Source organism: Sapajus apella, unplaced genomic scaffold, assembly GCF_009761245.1.
Source record: "Sapajus apella isolate SASKATOON/1434 unplaced genomic scaffold, GSC_monkey_1.0 scaffold10, whole genome shotgun sequence".
NCBI classification, from domain to species: domain Eukaryota; kingdom Metazoa; phylum Chordata; class Mammalia; order Primates; family Cebidae; genus Sapajus; species Sapajus apella.
In genome coordinates, this window is record NW_022436950.1 from 14,805,813 (window position 1) to 14,829,994 (window position 24,182).

A 24,182-nucleotide genomic window follows, 5' to 3' on the forward strand; every position below is an offset into this window, starting at 1 on the left:
TGAGATGGAAAATACTTGTTCCGTTATTCTTACCAATAGGTCATATAAGATGGGCAATTTCCTGAATAAAAATTCCTGAATAACAATTCCCTTTAAAAAAAATGGAATTTTGTAAATGTGTACAATGTTTTTTCTTCCATGCTTATTAGCTGCTTTCTTTGTACATAGGCTGTATTTTCCGTAAGCAATCCACATTCTGAGATTGTTTTGGTGGCTAAAATTGAAAAAGTCTTGATGGGAAATATTGCAAGTGGTGCTGAACCTTATATTAAGAACCCAGACTCCAACAAGGTAATGCATAATCTTATAAATAACTTCGTTTTCTTTCCTTCTTTCTTTTTTTTTTTTTTTTTGAAATGGAGTTTCTCTCTGTCGCCAGGCTGGAGTGCAGTGGTGCGATCTCAGCTTACTGCAACCTCTGCCTCCTGGGTTCAAGGGATTCTCCTGCCACAGCCTCCCCAGTATCTGGGATTACAGGAGCACACCGCCACACCTGGCAAATTTGTTGTATTTTTTAGTAGAGATGGAGTTTCACCATGTTGTCCAGGCTGGTCTTGAACACCTGATTTCAAGTGATTGGTCTACCTTGGACTTCCAAAGTGCTGGGATTATAAGTGTGAGCCACTTTGCCTGGCCAACTTCATTTGCTTTTAAGAAACAAAGCCACACTCTTGCTGAGTTATCAAGTTTGTATGTCTTGAAATATTCACTTATTGGTGAAATGAATGTCCACCAGAAAAATTTTTAAGTATATTTTTTTGGTTTACATTCTTTTGACCCAGTAATTTCTGACTTCTGAGAATCTAATGGTAGAAATAAATCCAAATGTGGATAAAGCTTTCACTCAAAGGATCAGAGTATTAATAATAATGAAATGTTAGGAATCATCTGAGTAAAAGCAAGTGAATGAGACATCAGCAATGCTGATAATGAACAAAGTGAGATAAATAATTGTATATCAAATTATAATAACACTTAAATGAAAAAAGAAAGAGGAAAGAGAATGCTGTGCTTTGAATGGTGGAACTACAAGTAATATGTTTCTCCTTTCTTTTTTTCTATTATATTTTCTTTAATAATCAAATATTACTGTTTAATAGAAAATAAATATTAAAACTCTATATTTTCCATGCCAAAGAAATATATTGGGGAAATAACTTACAAGAATTTAATCTGAGCATGTATGACAATTTAGGGCAGAGTTTAACATATTTATGAGAATACCTTAATTCAGTGTTTGGCAAACTATGGTGCGCAGGCCAAATGCAGCCTACCACCTGTTTTTGTAAATAAGGTTTTATTGAAACACAGTCACATTCATTTATGGATTATCTATGCCAGCTTCCCTGCTACAGAAACAGAGTTGAAAACTTGTGACAGAGAATATATGGCCCATGAAACCCAATATATTTACTATATGGCACTTTATAGAACCAGTTTCCTGCCCTTTGTCCTAACAAATAAAAGGGGATATAGAATAAACTGTAAATATAAATTAGCTAATACTTACCATTGAAGATTTTAAAATCTCTTAAGTCAAAAAAAAGAGGAAAAAAAGTTGACATTCCAGGACATGGATATTTTCTACATTTGAAATTTCCAAGCTAAAAAGAAAGAAAGAAAAGTTTGAACACAGAGAACACCATTTGGTTCTTTGTAAGGTGAAATCCATGGGCCAGTAAGATAGAGGTATGCTGTTTCAGTATAAAACAATATGAAAAAGTATTTAGTATTATTTTATGTGTACAATTTGCAAAGTGCTCTTCTAAACAATATTTGTATTTATTTTTTCTTTAGTATGCACAAAAGATACTAAAATCCAACAGACAGTTCTGCAGCAAATTGGGAAAATACCGTATGCCTTTCGCTTGGGCAGTAAGGTAGGTTAACAGTTGCAACCAACAGATGAGAAATACATTTAATGTTAACATGTCTACACCTAGAAAAATACTAATATGGTCATCTTCATAAACATCTTGAGCTTCCCTGAAACATACATTTTACAAGACAGTTTAGCAATACAGTTTATAATAGAGGGCCATGGCACGTGTACCATGCATGCATGACCCGGTATGCAATGGGTTCTTGGTAGATATCAAATCAATGTCATAACTTGTTTATTATATATATTTGACTTAACAAACCTTTGACATTATGTCAGTCTTGAGAGTCCGGTGTGCCTAAAATTCAGATGGACGCACTATTTCTTATGCAGCTGCATGTTTTCATCCATGCATAGAGCTCAGGCCTATATATGGATGTCCAAATGAAACCATCAAACCAATCATTTAAACTCATCTTGATTTTGATACTGTTTAGCATAGCCAAATTTATCAGCACCAGTTGCCTCTCTGATAGAAAGGCTGAGTTCTGTGGACACGTCATTCACTTGGATGCATAACCAAATAATTGCGTTTCAGATCGGTTTAATCATCAATTATTAATGTCCTCCTCAATCTCTTTACATCTTTATTAGTATAAGAATTTCTTGAATGAGGAAGAGCCTGGCATAGACTCATAAGACTAAAAGGTCAGGAATGTACACAATCGAATGAACTAAGAAAAGTTAGAACTACAAAATAAGACAGGCTATCAAGCATTCATTCGAACTTTGGCAGCATTATCTCAATGTGTCCATCTTTAAAATCCAGAAGAAAGAGAGAACCTGTTGATTATGCCATTTTTAAGTCTTACAGTTCCCAGTGGTGTATATCCAGAGTAAACTTACTGCTATTTGTCATACTTTGGAGGTTGTTATTTAAAGTTGGAGATGAGCAGGTGCAGGAAGGAGAAATGTGGCAGTTTGGGCAGCAGTAAACCAAGATCGATTCATGCAGTCTCCAGGAATTAGCTTGCCCTGAAGCAGCATCATAGCAAGGGAGGGAGAGTCCAGGCCTAGGAGTCTGATAAACATGTAGATCAGGCCACTACTTACTGTGACTTGGAACAAGTTTCTACTCCAAGTCTCAGGGTCCCCAGCTATAAAATGAAGCTGACAATACCTGCCTTATGAGTAGCACGTGCAATCTCGAGCGCAGAAGCATTTGGCATAAAATACCTCGTGGATAGTACTTTATCCTCCCTTTTCTATCCCCTTCTGTAGGAGCAACTACTGCCAGGACATTCTGCTGAAAAAGATGGGATTTAGACATACAGAACCCTTTATAATGAATTTGTTTTTATTTCTCATAAGCTTCAAGAGAAAGGCTACTAGTTATAATTCACTGATTAAACATTTTTGATATTATTAAGCATTCTCAATTCCCTCCAGAAAACCTGCTGGGGCAAGTAAAGGCAAGATGTCTGTGACATATTCTGGTATAACAAAATTATAATAGTGCACACGTTTTTCACTTTAAGGATCCAACATTGCTCTGAGATTTTAGAAGCAGGTATTTTAGAGCCAGACAGAGCTGAGCTCAAAAATCCTAACTATGGCCAGGCATGGTGGTCCATGCCTATAATCCTAACACTTTAGAAGGCCAAGGCCTCCTGGAGGATTGCTGAAGGCCAGGAGTTCTAGACCAACCTGGGCAACACAATAAGACCCCATCTCTAAAAAACATTTACAAAATTAACGAAGAGTGGTAGCATACACCTGTAGTCCTAGCTACTCAGGAGGCTGAGATGGGAGTATCACATGTGCCCAGAAGCTGGAGATTACAGTGAACTACAATAGTACCACTGCACTCCAGCCTGGGCAACACAGTGAGACCATGTCTCTAAAAAAAGAAAAAAAAAAAACAAAAAACACTGTATCCTTTATTAGCCAAGTAAAGTTGGACAAGTTACTCACAACCTGCCTTTACCTATATTTTTAATATACAAAAGAAGAAATTAAGAATATCTAATTTACTGTTATAAGGACTGATGAGCACAGCTATGAACCCAATAAAAACTGTTATTTTTAGAAATCATTTTTCTAATATTATTATTACTAAAAGTCACTTACGGAGATCATATCTACTTCAACAAGTCCCCTTTTCCAATAAATTTGGGGCAATGAAGAACAATATCAAGGAGAGAAGTCAAAGAATTACCCATTATTGAAAGAACCTGAGAAGTTAGAAGTAACAATCCACTAGTGACAACTAGAAGTTGTCTAGTAAAACATGCTGGAAAAAAGACAGATGAAGCCTCTAGAGAGGCTGACAGTATTACAGACTATTGAAATCATTCATAGAATAGGAAAGCCAATGAAAGCACAAGCTTATACCATATTAATGCCCAATTACTGGTCTGGTTGTAGGCTAGGAAACACCACCAATCTGTATATATACATATGTGATTTACTTCCACATAAATTTCTCTGACAACTGAGAAAGATAGCAGTACAGTTCTAAAGATATCATGTCATACGACTTGGATTACCTAACCACAAAAAAAGTACAAAAGATCCAGCCGAAGCTTTTAATTTCTCTTTCACAATGTGGAAACTGCTTCAAATAAATGTGAACAAATCAGAGGAAGGCTGGTTGTTGCCCATGTCGTTGCCAGCTTCCTGATATTCTTCAATACCTAATTGATACTGCTGATTCTGCGGCTACTGCTCCTTCCTGTTACGCTTTCTAGATTGCAGTTTGTTTGGCAGTATAGCTTTCAGTGTACCCTAAGACATTTTGGCCCTTACAATCAACTGTCATTAAAAGAGTAGAATTGAAAATTTAGATTATGACCATATTTTTACCCACATCTAATCATCCCTCCCACTGCAGTACGCACAGATGCTCATCGCTGTGAACAACGCTTTTTCTGAAATTAATTTGGTGTTTCCATATTTGGCACCAGCTGCAGTGAAAAGGTTATCCTTGAGGGAGGAGTAGAGAACATACGCAGATGACTACACAGGGTATTTTGTACTCATTGATTCAGGAGAAAATTGACCCTTCCAAATGTGTCTGGCTTGTGAATGGGTCCCTTTCCATGCATATCATCCCCAGAATCATATGTGCCAACATCCATGCCAGGACTTTTTTGTGATTTCTTTAACAATCTCCTTTGATATTCTAAATAAACCAGCACTCAATGCTGAATTTTTTTAATTAAGTAAAATTAAAATAAACATTTTATTCTCATATCTCTACAACTGTGGAAGGTGCACAGTGCAACTATCATTTAATTCCCATACTGACAACATCTTCAACAAATGGTTGTCCAACTTCTGTTTGAATCCATCCAGGGACAAAAATCCAAGTGCAATCCACAGTGCTTCCTTGTGTCTGTCTTTTTAGAACTCTAATTATTCAATAATTTATTTTTCAAAATAATCTTCAGCTGACTGAAAACCACTTTTATGTGTTCTCTTCCACAGCCACAAAAAAAGTATGTCTACTTCATTCTACATGTCATGGTTATTCATGCTGTTTGTGAATGAATCTATCAGGGACACCTAAGGCTCTTTTCCTTTGGGGAAGAAAACAAAAAACTTACACAAATGGTTTTGGAATGGCTGGGTCATATTTTATGATTCATATGATCATACCCCAAATATCATGGTGCTGAGACCCTCATAATATACTGGTCATTGCTCCACTGTAGCAGTTGGAACTGGGCACAGTGTTCCAGTCATCACAAAATCATCTGTGTAGATGAATCCATTCTTTTTACTCCTTCCAGTTATATATTTATTGAGCAACCACAGGTTGTACGGCACTGTGAGCAAAACTTCTCCCATGGTGCTGCACTCTTCATTCTCTTTATGAAGTGTTCAATGTAAGTGAGCAGCTTCCGTGAGAGAGTTGTGGGTAACAGGAAACTGAGTTCCACAATTCACATCTATCAATAAAGGAAGTCACTAGTTAATTTAAAAGCTGTTGCCCAAGCTCAATTTAGCTTTCTCTCATTTTGGAAATTGTGACATGTTAGTTTCAACACATGACACATGGAAACAAAAGCCCTTTAGAATATTTAAATAAAAATAATGTTCGTGTTTGCTATTTTTATTGTCTCCCCAATGCTATTTGCCTCTTTACCTTCCCTCATTCACTACTTAGCAGTGAAAAAATGAGAAGACAAGTTGAAGGTGTCTAAAAATATCATTCTGATAAAATCTTGGCCCATTTTCTTTTAGTGCTCTATTTAATACCAAAGCTGTATGATCTGATATCCATTTAAATGGCCATTTCAGCCTGTGCATTAAATTCTTCAGTTAACTTAAAGAGCGATAAAATATTCTAGTTAAGCACCTACATTAGAAGAAGTAAGAATTCAGTGTTCCTCTAACATTGAAGTAAGAATTCAATATTTCTCTAACATTGAAGAAAATATATGGGTTAAATTTTTTAAACCACACATTGTACAATGAGATATGAGAAACTTCATCTAAAACTGACAACTAAGCATGGTGCATATGTGAAGCAAGTATTACCTGATATTCCTGTATTATTTGGACAAAAACAAGTTATGTATTTCAACTAAGCCTAACTTTCCTTGGTTCCAATGAAATAGACCATGGAAGAAAATAAGTGGCTCGGATTCATAGTGTTCTCTTTCTTTAAAACAAAAGTCTGACTCAAGTGCCTTCCATATTATCTTTGTCTCTGACCTAAATGTTAGGACATGGGCACATTTAACTCCATGAAAATGTGTCAAGATTAAGGCCTTCCACACTTGCATATACAACCTTATCCCTGTGCCACTATTCATAAATCCTAGTAGTGCCACCCAAATTGAAGTGACTCTGTCCTGCCCAGGTTTAAGGTGTCATGAGGAAATAATTTAAATGAATAACATGTGTCCTATTCTTCTCCACTTCCCTAATACTCCAAGGTTTTGATATGAGTTATTAAATGTGAGATGTCATAAAAAATATATAATTGTAAATATGGAGTGTTATCACTTTGGATACAAAGTTAAAAATAAGAAATTAAAGATAACAAAAATAAAGTGTATAAATGAAACATTTGTACAATGTTTTCTTTTTATTTTATACACTCTTAGAGTTTCTCTGATTATAAATAAGAAGTTTAATTAATATAGTCACCTTAAACATACAACTTCATGAAAAATATCCAAATACCAACCTGAATAAATATTTTCTTTCAGATCAGTATTTAAGGACAACCAGGGAAATGTGGACAGAGACTCAAGATTTTCACCATTGTATAGACAAGAAAGCAGCAAGATTTCAACTGAGGACCTAATAAAACTAGTGTCAGAGTACAGGAGGTATGGATTTTTATACCCTTGAAATTCACATAAATTAGCCACGTTGATTTGTTATTGCCTCATAAATACCTGAGGATCTGATTTCTCGAATGCTCAAACCTCCAGAAAGCAGATATTTTTCAGGTGACTCCACATATGTCCAAATAGTGCCACAAAAGTAAAATTTGCTAGAATTATATGGAAGAACTGTGAAATGTTAAACTATGTCAGTTATTTATTGCTGTGTAACAAACCACCCCAAAACTTAATGATTTAAAATAATAACATTACTACACTAATCGTGCTCCTGAGTCCACAATTTGAGCACATCTGAGTGAGAAGAGCTTATCTCTGCCACACAAGGCATGGGCTGAGAGAGAACATCTGGGGTCAGAGGATCCACTTTCAGGATGGCTCATATCTGGCCAGTCAGTGCTGGCTGCTGGCTGGAAGCTCAGCGGGGGCTGTGAGCTAGAGATCTGGGTCCTTCTCTGAGGGATTCTCTTTATTTGATTCTTTGACTTCCTTGTGGCGTAGTGGCTGGTTTTATAAGTAAATGTCTCAAGGGGCAGGAAATGACCACTGTTGATTTCAGGCTGGGGCCAGAAGCTGTTACAGTGCTGTTTCTTCCATATTCACCTGTCAAGCTGTCACAGAGCCCAGAAACAGAACCTAGATTCAAAGGAAGGGGGCATAGACATCTCTCAGTAGGAAAAGTATTAAGGAATTTTAGGACCATGATTTAACAATTATTTTGCTGTAAATATAATCACTCATAATAGCTATATCAATACTTTTAGAAAAGACAGTGGATATTATTGCCAAAAGAGGAAACATATGCATGCCACAATATTTTTTAAAAGAATAACCACACATCAAACATCTAATGATGACGAGGTCTTTCATTACAAGCTATTTATCATGAAATACTGGCCCTCTAATGCACACACAGTATTCTTGTACACTTTGCCCTTTCCCAAATATTGACTCTCTGCCTCTCCCATCAAAGAATCAATAATCTCGTATCCCTTCATTCATTTATCCAAAATGAAAATAATATAACATTATAAAGCAAGAACAATTGATATTTTCTGCAGCTTCTGTAGAGGATATACTCTATGAGACAAGAAGAGAAGTTTTTCCTAATGTGCTGTTGATGTTGTTGTTCTGGGAAAAATAAACCTTAGAAAGCGAAACAAAAATGGAAAATAACATCTGGGAGGAGTCTGGAACCAATCTAACTTCTTTTTGATGCTGTAAGACCATTCCTGCCAGGCACAGTGCCTCACACCTGTAATTCCAACACTTTGGGAGGCCGAGACTGGAAGATGGCCTGAACCCAGGAGTTCAAGACCAACCTGGGCAACACAGTGGCAACATCTTCTCTAATGAAAATTTTAAAAATTAGCTGGGTGTGGTGTCATGTGCCTGTAGCCCTAGCTTTTTTGGAGGCTGAGGTGGGAAGATCCCTTGAGCTTGGAAGGTTGCGGCTGCAGTAAGCCACGATTGCACCACTGCATTCCAGCCTGGGTGACAGAGTGAAACCCTGTCTCAAAAAAAAGGGACCACTTCTTACATGGAGAGAGCTTCCTCCCCTTTAAAGTAATCAAACATCCTGGCCAAAATTCATATCATAAACTTCCTAAAGCCCAGCCTTTCCTCTTTACCTTTTTGCCAGTATACTGAAGTGTGAAAAGCTGTAATGCTGAGCAGAAGAGAATAGGCAGAAGGTTCTGGAGTGATCTGTTATAAATAGAAAAAAAAAAAAAACTCTTACAAAACCCACGTTATCAGTAAATAGCAAGGAAAGTTATCACCGTGACAATTAAAAGGGTACCTTAGAATACATAGTGCAGTGCTGATATTAAATTATTTCATGTCAGCTTCACACTTTATGGCTTTTATTCTCAGTGGGGTGCTGACAAATGTTTCACAACCAACTCTCCAAGGAAATAACGAACTTGTGCTGATGACTGGTGTCTATGCTGTAAATACTCCTATCATTGCTGATTCCAACCTACCAATGGGGCTTCACTGAACATAGGGTTAAGAAGAGACATACGCCATAATATAGCCTTTCCACCATACAGTTAGAGGCATACAGATAATCTTACCATGTAGAAAAATAATCAGAAAGTGGTGAATTTTAAGGACTTATTACCTTTGGGTTTAATATAATTTGTTTAATAAGTTTATATAACTTAATTTTTATTAATGACTGTGTTTAACTGTCAAGCAAAATTCCTGAAAACTGAACATTCAGCTCTCACAAGCTGAGAAGAGCTGACTCTGACCCTCCACTGTAATTATTCCACCTTTCAAAGTAGATTTCCTGAGAAGGATAACACTTGCAACTGTTATCAGCAGGTTCCATATTACTCTAAAGGAAGATTGGCGAGAGGTTTTAATAGAGAGAGAGTGGGAGGGAAATGCAAGGACTTGAGCCAGAGAGCGCATGTGAGTGGGAAACGGCTGGGAAAGGGGTGTCCGCACACACTATAGGGGTGGGAGAGAGCAGAAGAAACAGCGCTCAGGGAAGGGACCCTGTCCTCCTTGCTTGTGGGTGATGAGGAAGAATATGGGCCATCCACTTAGCAATTGTAGCAAAAACCAAGCTTGCTCTCAAAACTTTTTTTTTTTTTTTTTTTTGAGACAATCTCTCTCTGTCTCTCAGGCTGGAGTGCACTGGCGCAATCTTGGCTCACTGCAACCTCTGCCTCCCAAGTTAAAGCGATTCTCCTCCCTCAGCCTCCCAAGTAGCTGGGACTATAGGTGCACACCACCACACCTGGCTAATTTTTGTATTAGTAGTGGAGAGAGGGTTTCACCCTCTTGACCAGGTTGGTCTCGAACTCCTGACCTCGTGATATGCCTACCTCGGCCTCCCAAAGTGCTGGGATTATAGGTGTGAGCCACCTCAAAACTTCTTAAAATTCATTATGAGAGTGAATCACTTAAGCCAGTTTAAATACTATTGGCTTTTGTTAAGAGAAACTCAATCATTTACTCTTGTACTTTTTTGATCATTTTTATGTTATCTGAAGTAGAAGGAAATAAACTTAAAATCTTTTTCAGAAAATCTGTAACTTGACCCCTTCCCAATTTGTATTTTTATTTGCAATTTCACATGTATTTTAGTTTCCAAAATTAAACTAACTAAACAAAATCATTCACAAGATTATTTGAGAGTCTACTGTTTACCTTAAAAAAAGCTCAGAATTGTAGATGACTGCTTTTTCCCTGAAAATTGGAATAATACTGCGTGTGTGTGTGTGTGTGTGTGTGTGTGTGTGTGTGTGTGTCTATGTGTGTGTTTCCTTGTTTATGCATTCTTACAGGGCTGACAGAATAAGCAAAATACAGACCATTCCTGGAAGCCTGGATGTTGCTGTTGACAACGTTCCTTTGGAGCATCCAAGTATGATGATGTCATGGTTTGGTTGCAGAGTTTTGAATATTGAATATTTAGTGGGGTTTTTTTGGTTGGTTGGTCGGTTGGTGGGTTACAAGGTTTTTTTTGTTTGTTTGTTTGTTTGTTTTAAAAAAGTTGAAATATATGGAATTGGAATCTATGATGCTATAGAAATGTGGGGCTTCTTTTTGCTTCATTAAGAAAGATGATGAGTTTTGTAGGGCAAGAACTATATTCAGGAAAACCTAACATTTAGCTGGTATGCACCATGCACCCAACAAGGTATTAAATTATGTCATTTCATCCTCAATACCCTGGAGGGTTGCAAAGGAGGAAAGTCAGATTCAGATAGATTAACAAACCAATAGCCCATAATGGAAGAACGTATTCTACCCAGTTCCTCTCACTCAAAACAGAGGCTGGTTCTGCCATGCTGTGCTGCCAGAGGTCTGCTCTGAACACTGTGTGTAGCCACTCAAGTGGCGATGCAGTGATTATAACTGAAATATTGTCAGACTGCATTATTATATAGAGAGTACATATATTTTTCAGAATATAGTCAAAAATCTTGTCAGCAAAAACTTTTAGAAGGAGCCTCTGTTAACTTTATAAATAAGAGTTTCAGAATTTAATTTTTAAGTGGTAAAATTGGTTTGTTTTGTTATTTCTGATTCTACCTTTTAGTGACTTTCTCAGCAAAGCAAAAAAATGAATAAAGGCCTTCTATAACGAACTCTAAACAGAGAGAGGACTATTGCCACGGGATATTTGGATTACCATTGCACTATTAAGTTTTCCATCCTTGTAACTTTCTGCAAATCATTTTAATATGAAATGTAATGAGCATTCTAACTTAAGACATGGCTCCAAATCATTTTTATATTGATTGGTGTGAAAAGCAGAAGATAAACTAAGCCATTTCCTCTACCTGATTTGGGACTATTATTACCTATGGAAAGGAAACACAACAAACGAGGCATTAAATATTCTCTTTGGAAGAATGGTAGGACATTAGAGAAATTTGAACACATAATAAAATATTATAATTGGTTTTTGAAAAAAGAAAACCGTAATCTGATTCTCAAGCATTCGTAGCTAATCATTTTGCCTTTTAGAACACAGTCAGATTTCAGGTGGGGTAAAGGATGGTAGAAGGCCTTGCTCTTTCAGTGCCACAACTCCAGCCTTCAAACTGGTGACAGGAGTTTTGATTTATACATTCCTAATCATTTTTTCTTAAGCTGTTCTTCCAAGGGTAGGTTTCAAAAAGTGGTAAAAACCGAAGAGAAAAATAGACAAACTGCATCCAGTGTTGTAGAGAGGGACTTCACCCATCCTGTGAAATCTATTTCATAGAGAGATATTGTTATTAATCCATTTGGTACTATCAGTAATAGATCTATTGGACAAAGCTTTCTTCAATCATATAGCAGGATCTGTAATATTTTTATAGTGTTATAGCAAAGATTCATGGATTATTTCTTAAAATAGCTGGTTATTATATTTAGTGGTTCATTAATTAAAATTTATTTTTATGGGAAACAATACAAAAAGAAAATGTTTAAAAATCCATCTAAAAGACTTAACTGGTTTTTGTGAGACATCAGTTCTGATACTAAATAATGTGGCTTGTTAATCTGCCATGCCCACCTCTTACAAATTTTTCATGCTAGCTTAAGTTAATATCAAATGGTGTACAAGCCTAGAGTGTCTATCTTCAGTGGGTTCATTTTAAAATATGTTAAGTATTGTTCAATTTAAAAGAATCATATTAAATGACAAACTCTTATTTTCTGATTTTTTAAGACTGTGTAACATCGTCCTTTATTCCTGTCAAGCCTTTCAACATGACGGCTCAAACAGATCCCACAGTGGAGGTAGAAGAATTTGTTTATGACTCAACAAAGTATTGTCGACCTTATAGAGTATATAAAAATCAAATTTACATTTACCCCAAACACCTCAAGTATGATAGCCAGAAATGCTTCAACAAGGTAGGATATAAGTTTCTGAGATATCGTCTTTTCTTTTCATCATACTTAGACCATATAAGATAGGTCCTGAATATGCAAATACAAATTACTATAGGGCAACACTTTCCTATAGAAAACCATCTGGAGAAAATGTTTAGTAAGAGACAGTGGTGAATTTTATCTTAGAAGTGTTGAAGGACGCAGTTTTGTAGCACATTAATAATCGTTTCTAAATCAGTCTGAAATAATTTTGTTCTAGATAATATTTTTTTCATTTCTTAAGATATTCTAAAAATAGCATGCCTGCCCCCTTTCAATATGAGCTTTTTACTTCCCTTTTAAGTACTCTCTCCAGATCCTTCTGTTACTTCAGAACATTATAGATAATGTCACAAGAAAATGTTGGGTATTCTACATTTTTCAGATTTAATTAGAAGCTACTTATTTTAGGCACTTGGGTTTTTTAATGTTATTTGATAGGAAATTACAATTTCCATTTATTCTCTCTGTAATTTCAGGCACGAAATATAACTGTGTGCATTGAATTCAAAAATTCCGATGAAGAAAGTGCCAAGCCCCTGAAGGTGAGCCAAGTCAGCAAAGGGACCCAGCATAAAGGGGGAAGGCGGGTGAAGGGATTCTTTCCACCATTGCGGGGCTTTTTGTGTGAGTGTGGTTGAAGGAGCAGTGATTTAATACATTTGTTTTAGATCTGAAACATACCTGATGTAAGAGTCATCATTAACTAGCTCTATTAGAAATGCCAGTCTCATCGCTCTTGTAGCTTTTCATGACTTGGGAAAAAAGGAAACCGTTCTAATGTGAAGTAAATGCAAAGGCTCCCCTGTGGAAGACGTTGCCTTTTCCAAAGGTTAGCCTGACTCTCGGTTCAGCGTGCTTGATTTAAAACAGAACATCCCAGCCAGCCCTCGTGTGGTCTGCGCAGAAGCACTGCTGCATACTGGCCTGACGGTCGTAGGAGGGCCCGTGGGATGCTCACCGTTATGGAAGGTACACGTGGCCAAGTACCTGAGGAACTGAAAAATGGCTCTGGGAAGTCAGGCCCAGTTTTTGATCACGTGATTTGGTAAAATCCATAAAACTATGAGGTGCCGTTTTACTCTATAAAACTGCAACTGAATGGCATTCTTTAGAGTTCATATTTGATATATCGTATGCTGCTTTCACGTTAGGCATTTCAAACCACATAAAGTAACCCATAAAAATTGAGGGGGAAATTATTTGTAGTGGGCCTGCTGCCGAGCTTAACAGTTTCAGCAAATCAAAGGTATGAGGTAGTAGAGGACAAAAGTAATTTCTAACTAACCCGCACCATTCTCTGAGGTCGCCTCTTACAGCACACTACCAGGTACAGATTGGGTCTTCTGATTTGCAGCATTATTCGGAAGAGCAATAATCAACTGAGTGATCGAATTAATCAGGCAGACTAAAGACAGTCTCTTTTTTAATAGCCTTGAGCCACTATCAGCATCCACTTGCACCAAACTCCAAACTAGTGTTAGCATCAGGAGAGAAAGATTCAAGTGAAATATAGTTGTCAAGCCAACAGACGCAATGATCAGATGGCAAGCATGTCTGGCCTGTAGAACAATGTTTTTATGGGAAAATTCTAGAAAAGAGCAATCACAGGTGTGTGGGTCCCCTGCTTCACTGCATACTAAAACATCACACAGAGATACAGCAAAGCCAAATGTCAGACTCCAGAAGAGAAGTCCTGAGCTTTGGACAAAGAGGGCTTATAAGTTATAAAAAAGTGTCATATCACAAGCCCTGGTCTGATTCAGGGCTGGACAGAATAGTAGTATACTGTGGTGGAGACTGTAACCAGCCTATCTCAGAAGCTGGCATGTCAGGAGCTGGGGCCCAGCCAATCTTTGTGGTTGCACAAGACCTTAACTCTAGACCGGAGCTGGTTCCATGACACCTGTATTACTCCATTCTCACACTGCTGTAAAGATACTACCTGATACTGGGTAATTTATAAAGAAAAGAGATTTAATTAACTTACAGTTCTGCATGGCTGGGGAGGCCTCAGAAAACTTACAGTCATGGTGGAAGGGGAAGAGGCACGTCTTACATGGTGGCAGGCGAGAGAGAGAGAGAGAGAGGCTGCCATTTATAAAAACATCAGATCTCTTGAGAATTCATTCACTATCATGAGAACAGCATGGGGGAGACTGCCCTCAAGATCCAATCACTTCCTTCCCTCGGCATGTGGGGATTATATTTCAAGATGAGATTTGGGTGGAGACACAAAGCCTAACCATATCAGGGTCTGTTCAGGAAGCCATTCTACAGGAATCAGTCTTAAACAAGTTAGCACTTATCCCATGGAAATCAAAAGTCACATTGGTCCACATGATACCCTTGGGCTAGGGGAGGTCCCCAAACACTGACCATTGTCCCGGGTCATTGTCTGAGTCATTGCTATTGTCCTGGGCTTGGTAACTGAAGAGTCTGGCCTTTTTTTCTGCTCAAGGATAATTTCACACACTCATAATTGTTCAATTCATAACTTTTTAAACAGTGTATTTAGGACCTCCACCCCGGTGAACAGGTTCTTGACACTGTCACAAGAATGAATTCAAGGATGACTTAGAAAATAGTGAAAGTACAGAGATTTACTGCAAAGCAAAAAGTACCTACTCAGGAAAGAAGAGTGGGTATACTCAAGAGAGATAGTCGTCTGCAAGAAAGTTTAGGGCGTCTATCTTTATGGGTTTCTTTAACCACGGGTGGAACATTCATGAAGATTTCTGAAGGTAAAGATTTCTCAGAACTGTGGCGCCACCTATATTTGTGGCAAATATGGGTGTTCTCAGAACTGCCCAGGTGCTAGTGGGGGTGTGATTTAGTATGTTAGCGAGCATGAGGTCCTAGGAGAAACCTAGGTCAAATCCAGCACCATGCTGGATGCAGTTGGTCTTAGCCAGCTTGGCCCACATCTTATTTTTTGGGGTCTTATTGGCCACTGATTTATGCGGCTATTTCAACAGTATACTTTTTGCTAATCGTGTGAAACCTCTGCCTGGAATTGTCTGTTCTCCTGTGGCCACTCTGTATTATTCCCGTCTCACAGGTATTTGGCCCTGGTGTGTTATCTATATGATGAACAAAATCCATCAAATTATCTTCAGCAGCTCCCATTGTATAATAAACGCAGGGTAGTAGGCCAAAGAAGTTCAAGGTTAATTAGATGCCAGCTTAGCCTCGCAAGTTATCACAAAGTTTGCCATTGTCCCAGGGTTGGTAACTGAAGAGTTATGGCCTTTGTTTCACCCAGGGATAATTTCAGACACATAATTGTTCAACTCATAACTTTTTAAACAGTGTATTTATGGAAAACCTGGAGGGCCCCTCTTCACCTCCGCCGCGTACACAGCAGTTCTGCACCACTCCCAGAATCCGGATTTCTCAGATGAGGTAAGGGTCAGCCCTCCACTGCCCCCAGAGGCTCCTAAGAAAGGTGGGTGAATGGTCAGATAACCATGCAGTGAGAAACACTCTCTCTAGACCTCATCTGGCTAAGGACATGCCTTGGCAGGTGTGTATTTACCAAGATTTCTAAACTATATTAATTGACAGTTGTTCCAGGAGTGTGTTGCAAATTCATGTATTTCGGGACAGAAGTGACCTTTTAAAAATGGGATTTTTAAAATGCTTTTATTATATATTTTCTTTTTAAGTGAGTAATTGTTTTTCTTTTATTTTACTGGCCAGTGAAGAGATTGTGTTAAATAGCTTTACCAATCAATAGCAGTATTTCATGTCATGAGGAAGAGAGCAGAGAACTAGAGCCTGAGCCAATTCCATTACTTATAACCTGCCTGAAATTCAGTGATCTTGGACCCCCTCATCTCTACACATGACAGGAAACAAGCCTTGCCCTGGCCGACTTTCAAGGCTCTTGCTATGTGCCAAGCCTCAAGCTAAATTCCATACACACATCATCTCACTGAATCCCCATAGTAACTCCAAGAAGCTGGTATCACCATTACTTTCCTATTTGATGGATGAGAAAACTGTGGCTCAGAGAAGTCAAGTAACTTTACCAAGGGCACATAATAAGTCAGAGAAATCAAACCAAGCCATGTGGTTCCAGAGCCTGAAGCTTCACCATTCTGCTCTAACACAAAGAAAAACTCATTGGGCTTCTGGTCAATTACTATACATGTTAGCTTACATTACAAACAACTTTAGACAAACAAGTTTCAGTGATAAAATTTAATTTCTAACCATAAAGCGAAGGTCTGACTAGTGTGACCTGCTGATATTCATAATATCACACCTTTTGTAGACATTTTCTATGCCTGCTTTCACACATTACCTCCATTTAGCAGCTTAAAACAGCATGCAATTGTTATCGTACTGTTTTGGTGGTCGGAAGTCTGAAATGGCTCACAGGGCTAAAATCAAGCTTGCAGCAGGGCTACAAGACTTCAGGAGGTTCTAGGGAAGATTCCAGTTCCTCTTCTTTTCCAGCTTCTAGAGGCTGCCTACATTCCTTGGCTTTTGAACTTTCCCAACAATCCCATCACTCTGACCTCAGCTTCTGTTCTCACTTCTTATGACTCTGCCTTCCTCTTATAAGGACCTTTGTGATGACACTGTCCTCATTTGGAAAATCCAGGATAATCTCCCCATCTCATGGTCCTTAACTTAAAATCACATCTGCTCAGTCCTGCTTACCATGTAAGGTAGCATATTGGCAGGACTAGAACATGGAGGACATCTAGGGGGTGGTGTCTTTCTGCCTCCCACACTGTGGACATTAATTGTTTAAAAACTAATTAAAGGAATACCAGCGAAACTACCTGCCTGACCTCATTTCACTTATGTGTTTAATTTTCCCACCACAAATTCAGGACAGAAAGTGAAAAACAGTTAAGGGAAAACCATGACCACATTGCAGAACATTTAGTGTTATCAGCTGACCCTTTGACAAAGCCCATCTGGAAGATGCGTTTTCTGTAGATATATAATTTTTTTTAAATTAATATTTTTACTGTTGTTAACTGTTTTAATCTTTCTCATTTTCATTTGTTTCCTGGAAGCCTCATGAAAGCCATGAGCTTTTTCACATGAGAATATGTACAATTCTGGGAACTACTCGGTTGCTGATAATGAGCTGCCTGCAGCTTACCTGAACAGGATCCTGGCATTCCAATGTAAAACGGTGATCCCAAGATGTGGGTTCTTATCCTGGAAGATTCTCTTACTGACCACACCACATTGGCAGTAACCCAGAGCCCCCTAACACGTGCAGCCTTGGTTCCTAACACTGCGCCTTTCTACCTCACAAGGCTACTGGGGAAGATGAAATGATGTACGTGGCAGGGCTTTGAAAACTCAAAAGCACGACAAAATGTAGAGAGTTAGTTGAACACATTTCTTTCCAGAAATAGGGAGTATGCTCCTCATTAGATATACTGTTAACCTAATTCAATTTTTATTTTATGTTCATTCAGAAGCATTCTTTGTGTAGCTACAGCATGATCACTTCCCAAAATGTCTAATTAGTTCTCACAGTAACACAGACATGCTGGTTAGTTTTAAAAGAGATAGATTCCATGCGGAAGCTGCACCATTTACTACACCGTATTTCTCAACAATGGGCATATAAATCCTGGGGATCCTATGAAAGGGCAGATTCCAACTGAGTGTGTCTAGATTAGTGTCTGAGACTCTAGCCTGGGCAACAAAGTAAGACATCTGTCTCTACAACAAGAATAACAAAAATCAAAAAGCCAGAGGTCAAGGCTGCAGTGAGCTGTGTTTGTGCCACTGTACTCTAGTCTGGGCAACAAATGCGAGATCCTGTCTCAAAAAAGAAAAAAAAATTCTGCGTTTCCAACGAACTTCCAAGTGACGGTTACGCAACTGGTCCCAACCGCACTCTGGGAGGCAAGGACTTACTCTTTATTCAATTTGTGTCCCTTAAGGACACTTCCTCAATGTGTATCCTATCTACATTCTGCAGTTATATCTGTGTGTGTTTATGCATATGTATGTTCATGTATTTAATCTATACCCTGGTAGCATAAATTATCTACCGAGAAACACTAGGTATTCTAAATTATCATCATCCATCACAGTAAAGAAGCAAAAATATCAACATGTGAATACATCACTGCTGGCAGAAACAATATTTATTCAGCATTAAATCAGTGCATTCAACACTATTAAACATGGACCTAGATTTCAGTTAAAGAACTTTTAGGCTGGGTGTGATGGCTCATGCCTGTAATCCCAGCACTTTGGGAGGCTGAGGCAGGCGGATCACTTGAGGTCAGGAGTTTGGGACCAGCTTGGCCAACATAGTGAAACCCCGTTTCACTACTAAAAGTACAAAAATTAGCTTGGCATGGTGGTGCGTGCCTGCGATTACAACTAGTGGGAAAGCTAAGGCAGGAGAATTGCTTGAACCCTGGGAGGCAGAGGTTTCAGTGAGCCTGGATTGTGCCATTGCACTTCCGCCTGCGAGACAGAGTAAGACTCTGTCTGCAAAAAAGAAAAAAACAAGAATTTTTAAAAGCTATGCTTTGTCTTGCTCTGATCTTGGGCAAGTAATATTAATCTCAGTCCAACTATGGTTTCTTTCCTTGCAGGTAAAAATTGAGCTACCAACACAACTCCATGAGAAACACCATATTTTGTTTTCTTTTTATCACGTCACCTGTGACATCAATGCAAAAGCCAACGCCAAAAAGAAGGAGGCTCTGGAAACATCAGGTACCGCCAGGAAGCAATCTTAGGCATAGTCACATGTCTTCTGTTTGAATTGGCTCTGATTTACTGAATCATTTTTCATGAAGTTTAGTATTCATAAATAATAAATAGCGTTATTGTGACTTCTCACCATAGAGGTTCATACTCAAAATTTTTGTTTGTTATTTCTTTACACAGTTGGATATGCTTGGCTTCCTCTGATGAAACACGATCAGATAGCTTCTCAAGAGTACAACATCCCAATAGCAACAAGTCTGCCTCCTAATTATATAAGCTTTCAAGATTCTGCAAGCGGAAAGGTATTGAATAATGTATAATTTAAGATTTTAAAAAAGCATAACAGCGAAATGACATAAGGTTGTATTCTTTCTCTGCTATTTAAATTAAGATCACAGAGGATACGTCCCTGGTAGCCTTGTCCTTATGCCACATCTCTTGTTTAGCTTATGGCCACTAGAAATGATCTGTTAAAAATGATCCCGATATCATATCGGTCTCATCTACCAATAGTGCTAAATGTATTTGCATTTTTTATTTTCCACCTCTATGGTGATACAAGATCAATGGATCATAAGAGCACATTAACATAAACGAAATAATCTACTTACTTTCTCTCAAATGGTCACAATGACAGTAAACAAACTTTATTTTGCAGCATAGTGGGAGTGACATTAAATGGGTTGATGGTGGCAAACCACTTTTCAAAGTGTCGACATTTGTTGTATCAACAATAAATACTCAGGTGAGTATGTTGACCTGAAATACTAGCATTTTCTCTAACTCACAGCATTGTGAGGTAATTCCCATATTCACAGGATGAGTCTAATCATTTCATGAAATGTCAGAAAGGCAGGTGTCTGAATACTACCAAGGAAGAATGTTAAGGGCATAATTTGATGCCTCCCTCAAGAAAGATAGACTCCTAATCCCTTAACCCCAGACACCATAAAACTTCAGACCAAAATACCAAAGTATGTTAGGATCACAGACCCCTTGGAGTATGGTTTGCTTCCACTGACAACACTCAAGTGTTAAAAATGTTAAATGTTAAAAATAAAGACTTCAGACCTTTACCTGAAAACCAAGTTCAATCCCCAATGCTTTCCCAGGGCTCACCTAATGAGAAGGTCATGAAGTTGGCGGAACTGCGTTTGAGAGGCACCCCACCGAATTTCTGGCTCAGTGACCCTGGGCAAGTCACTTTAGCTCTGATGTCCTCATTCCCTCCTCAGGAAAATGATATTAACAGAGTCTCTGCTACCTAAGGATGTAGCAAATGTGATCCAGAGGAAAAATATTTCAAAATGTGATCAAAATATTTCATGAACTGCAAAAGTCTATACGCATATAATTATTACCATTGTTAAATTACCACAAACTCATTCTTTCCATGGCAAGGAGGCTTATTTTACCACAATGTGAGTTTTCTGGCAACAGCTAAACTATTCTTATTACAAGTACATAACATATGTATTTCTCCTTTCTTAAATTCAATGTGTATCTGCTTTTCATTTTTTGCTTCATGCTGCTTTGTCTAAAAGCCATACCTGATCCATAGGAAAAATGAAATAATCCAGGTATCATATATACATTGGACCAAAATTTCTCTTGGCAACCTCTGATGCTTCGAGTCCAATTGAGTTCTTATCCCCAGCCCTGCACCCACAACTATTTAAACCTACCTTTTCTCTGATGCCATCAGCTCTGGCCAATTTCCACAAAATGCCCCATCTCCACCAAACCCTGTATTTTTGTGTATCTCAGCAGCTCCTCTCTTTCTCTTTCTTATGCTTCTAGCTTCTTTCTCCAAATTAGCTGAGGTCTCTAACTCACCACGACACACCCTGTCTCTGCCTCAACTTTCACCACCCACACACTGGCAGCGTTTACCTCAGTTTTCAGACAGCCAAGGCCCTCCAGCCAAACAACATCCACTAGTTTCCCCAAGACCCAGTGATCCCTTTGACACTTAGCCCCTGTTCAGTGGGGAAGGGAAGCTCTCCCACTCTCCCTTCCTTCCCCTTATTGGCCTGGTGGGTTCCTACCCATCCTTCAGCTCTTACATCAATTTAAGGGTTAAATTTAACTCAATGTAAGAGTTAAACTCTTAACTCAATTTAAGAGTCACTTCCTCAAAGAAGCCTTCCCTGTTTCCTGACTCAACGGGCAAAGCTAGACCATCCTGTCACTCATCCAGATGGCACCTGCTTTGTGTCTGAAGCGCTCATCAAATGTGATTACACAGGTGTGTGTGGAAGTCATGGTGTGGTGTTGGTCTCCCCGCCATGATGGAAGATACACAGAGGAAGGGGTCGGGCCGCCTGCCTTGCCCTCTACTCTGTCCTCTCTCAGTGCCTGCTAAGAGCCTGGCATGCAGTCAGCTTTCCATAAATAATGACCAAATAGGTGAATCAGTGAAGTGATACTTAAAAGGAGAACAGCTGTCTCTACTCAAAAAAGAGCTACATTTAGAAAACAGAAAATAGCACGCACACACAGTGACCTGAGGGAAATGAGGGAAACCCAAACTCCAGATGCCTTTCTGGAATCATAGAAAGCCAGAGAAACATTCAGAGTGTGTCCTCATACAAATTAATTATCTTACTGCTTAACTCTGTAGCTCCCGCCCTCAGGGCAGAACTTAGAGAATTTTCCAGGTACCACCTTCTTCAGGAAATGAACTTCAAGTATTAGAGCCCATTTTATCTGAAGATGTGAGTTGTAGATTTTCTAATATGGGGCAAATTCAGGCATTCTAAGCCTGAAAATACGCCTGTGGATATTAAAGAGTATGCATTGTCATGTGTGTCAAGGATGGTGTAGAAGAAATTGGTGGGAGTCTATTGAAGAAGCAGGAGTGGGAAGATAAATGAAGAAAATTTTTCTAAAAACGAAAAGCACAACTACAGGAAGTAATTCTCCAGCCATGGTCATGCTGTTGAACAGGACAACAAAACCTCTTAGAATGAAATGAGAGAGAGTGGGCTTTGTAGTTCAGGCAGAGCCCTCACTAGGCCAGAAATGTCCACATCAAAGCTTTGTTCCTCTGACTCCTTAATAAAGCATTTGTACTTCAAGGCATCAGTCCTACAGAAATGCTTACCTCACATCACAACGGCTTGTGTTTGTAACACAGTTTACGTGTCATCAGAAATAAACACTTGTTTTGCTGTTGTAGGATCCACATGTGAATGCATTTTTCCAAGAGTGCCAAAAAAGAGAGAAAGACATGTCTCAGTCACCTACCTCAAATTTCGTCCGCTCTTGTAAGGTAACACGACGTGCAAGTACTTTCAGTGACCTCCAGGGTAAAAACGGGGAGATGAGACCTTTATTTTCCACTGATTAGTGAACTGGGAGGTGATTATTACTCAAGATTTTTAAATACCTTATCAATTCAGAGAGTAGATGATTTTATTTCATAATTTCTGAATAGTTTCTGTTTCTTGACTAGAAAGACAGCCACAAATCAGGTTTTTTCAAAACAAAAATAATTGAAAATCAGAATCAATTTATTTTAAATTAGCTATTAAATCAAGAGTCTTTGCAACATTACCATCATGACTATATCCCATACTAAATGCAATAAAGAATAAAGCCAAAGCCAGATAAAGGTGGGCTACAGTGCTCATATTCAAGTTCTGAAAGAAATACCAGCAGAACATACTTTATTTTTTTCTAATGTAGTTATTCATTTTTTAATTAACAAAGAAAAATTGTATACCTTTTTTGTATGCAGTATGATGTTTGGAAATATGTATACATTATGTAAGAGCTTCATTGAATTAATTACTGTATTTATTATATCACATAATTTTTATGGTTGTAACACTTAATATCCACTCTTTTAGAAATTCTTAAGAATGTAACACATTTTTAAACAGACCTGCATATTCTGCATATGTACTCCAGAACTTAAAGTATAATAAAAATTTAAAAAATTTTTAATAAAATATTGTTTTGGTTATTCTCAAAAAAAGAATATAACACATTTTTATTACTTATAGTCACCATGTTGTGCAATAGATCCCTTGAACTTATTCCTCCTAACTGAAATTTTGCAGACTTTGACAAACATCTCCCCAGCACTCCCCTCCCTAGCCCCTGGTAATCACCATTCCACTCTCTACTTCTATGAATTCAACTTTTTTAGATCCCACATATAAATAAGATCATGCGGTATTTGTCTTTCTGTGCCTGGCTCATTTCATTCAGCATAATATACTCCACATTCTTCCATGTCGTTGCAAATGATCTAATTTCCATCCTTTTTAAGGCTGGATCATATTCCATCATGTTTATGTACCGTATTTTCTTTACCCATTTCATCTGTTAATGGACACTTGTGTTGATTCTATATCTTGGCATTTGTGAATAGTGCTACAATAAACATGGAAACATAGACATCATCAACACACTGATCTCATTGCCTTTGGATATACATCCAGTAGTGGGATTGCTAGCTTATACGGTAGTGCTATTTTTAATTTTTTGAGGAACCTTATATCATTTTCCATAGTGGCTCTTCTGATTTACATTCCTGCCAGCAATGTACAAGTGTTCCTTCTCCTCCACATCTTCTCCGATAATTATTATCTTTCACCTTTTTGATAATAGCCATCTTAACAGATATGTAGTTTTAATTTGCATTTCTCCAATGATTAATGATGTTGAACATTTTTCATATATCTGTTGGCCATTTGTACATCTGTCTTCTCTTGAGAAATGTCTATTTGGGTCCCTTGCCTGCTTTTTTATTGGATTATTTGTTTTCTTACTTTTGAGTTGAGTTCTTTATATATTTATATATTTTTTACATATTGAGTTCCTTATATAACCCTAGAAACTCTATATAAACCATATAACCCTTTCTAGGATATATGGTTTATAAATATTTTCCT

The 24,182-nt window shown here is 38.0% G+C and overlaps 1 protein-coding gene and 1 long non-coding RNA gene across 13 annotated transcripts in view; one reads left to right on the forward strand and one right to left on the reverse strand.

Moving 5' to 3' along the window:
- Positions 1 to 24,182, forward strand: part of DOCK10 (dedicator of cytokinesis 10) — a 275,833-nt gene that overhangs the window by 176,758 nt on the left and 74,893 nt on the right. For all 12 annotated transcript variants that reach the window (XM_032277648.1, XM_032277643.1, XM_032277637.1 and 9 more), the window contains exons 13-23: positions 169 to 291; positions 1,798 to 1,880; positions 7,045 to 7,167; positions 10,485 to 10,564; positions 12,365 to 12,552; positions 13,050 to 13,115; positions 15,883 to 15,975; positions 19,161 to 19,284; positions 19,459 to 19,580; positions 19,937 to 20,023; positions 22,460 to 22,552. In XM_032277648.1, coding sequence (XP_032133539.1) covers positions 169 to 291; positions 1,798 to 1,880; positions 7,045 to 7,167; positions 10,485 to 10,564; positions 12,365 to 12,552; positions 13,050 to 13,115; positions 15,883 to 15,975; positions 19,161 to 19,284; positions 19,459 to 19,580; positions 19,937 to 20,023; positions 22,460 to 22,552 — 1,182 coding nt within the window. The remainder of the gene's footprint in view (positions 1 to 168; positions 292 to 1,797; positions 1,881 to 7,044; positions 7,168 to 10,484; positions 10,565 to 12,364; positions 12,553 to 13,049; positions 13,116 to 15,882; positions 15,976 to 19,160; positions 19,285 to 19,458; positions 19,581 to 19,936; positions 20,024 to 22,459; positions 22,553 to 24,182) is intronic.
- LOC116551456 lies at positions 4 to 23,847 on the reverse strand. Its single transcript, XR_004268945.1, has 3 exons — positions 23,837 to 23,847; positions 16,545 to 16,549; positions 4 to 75 (listed from the first exon to the last, which is right to left on the reverse strand). It is a non-coding gene; the product is annotated as an uncharacterized LOC116551456 (long non-coding RNA).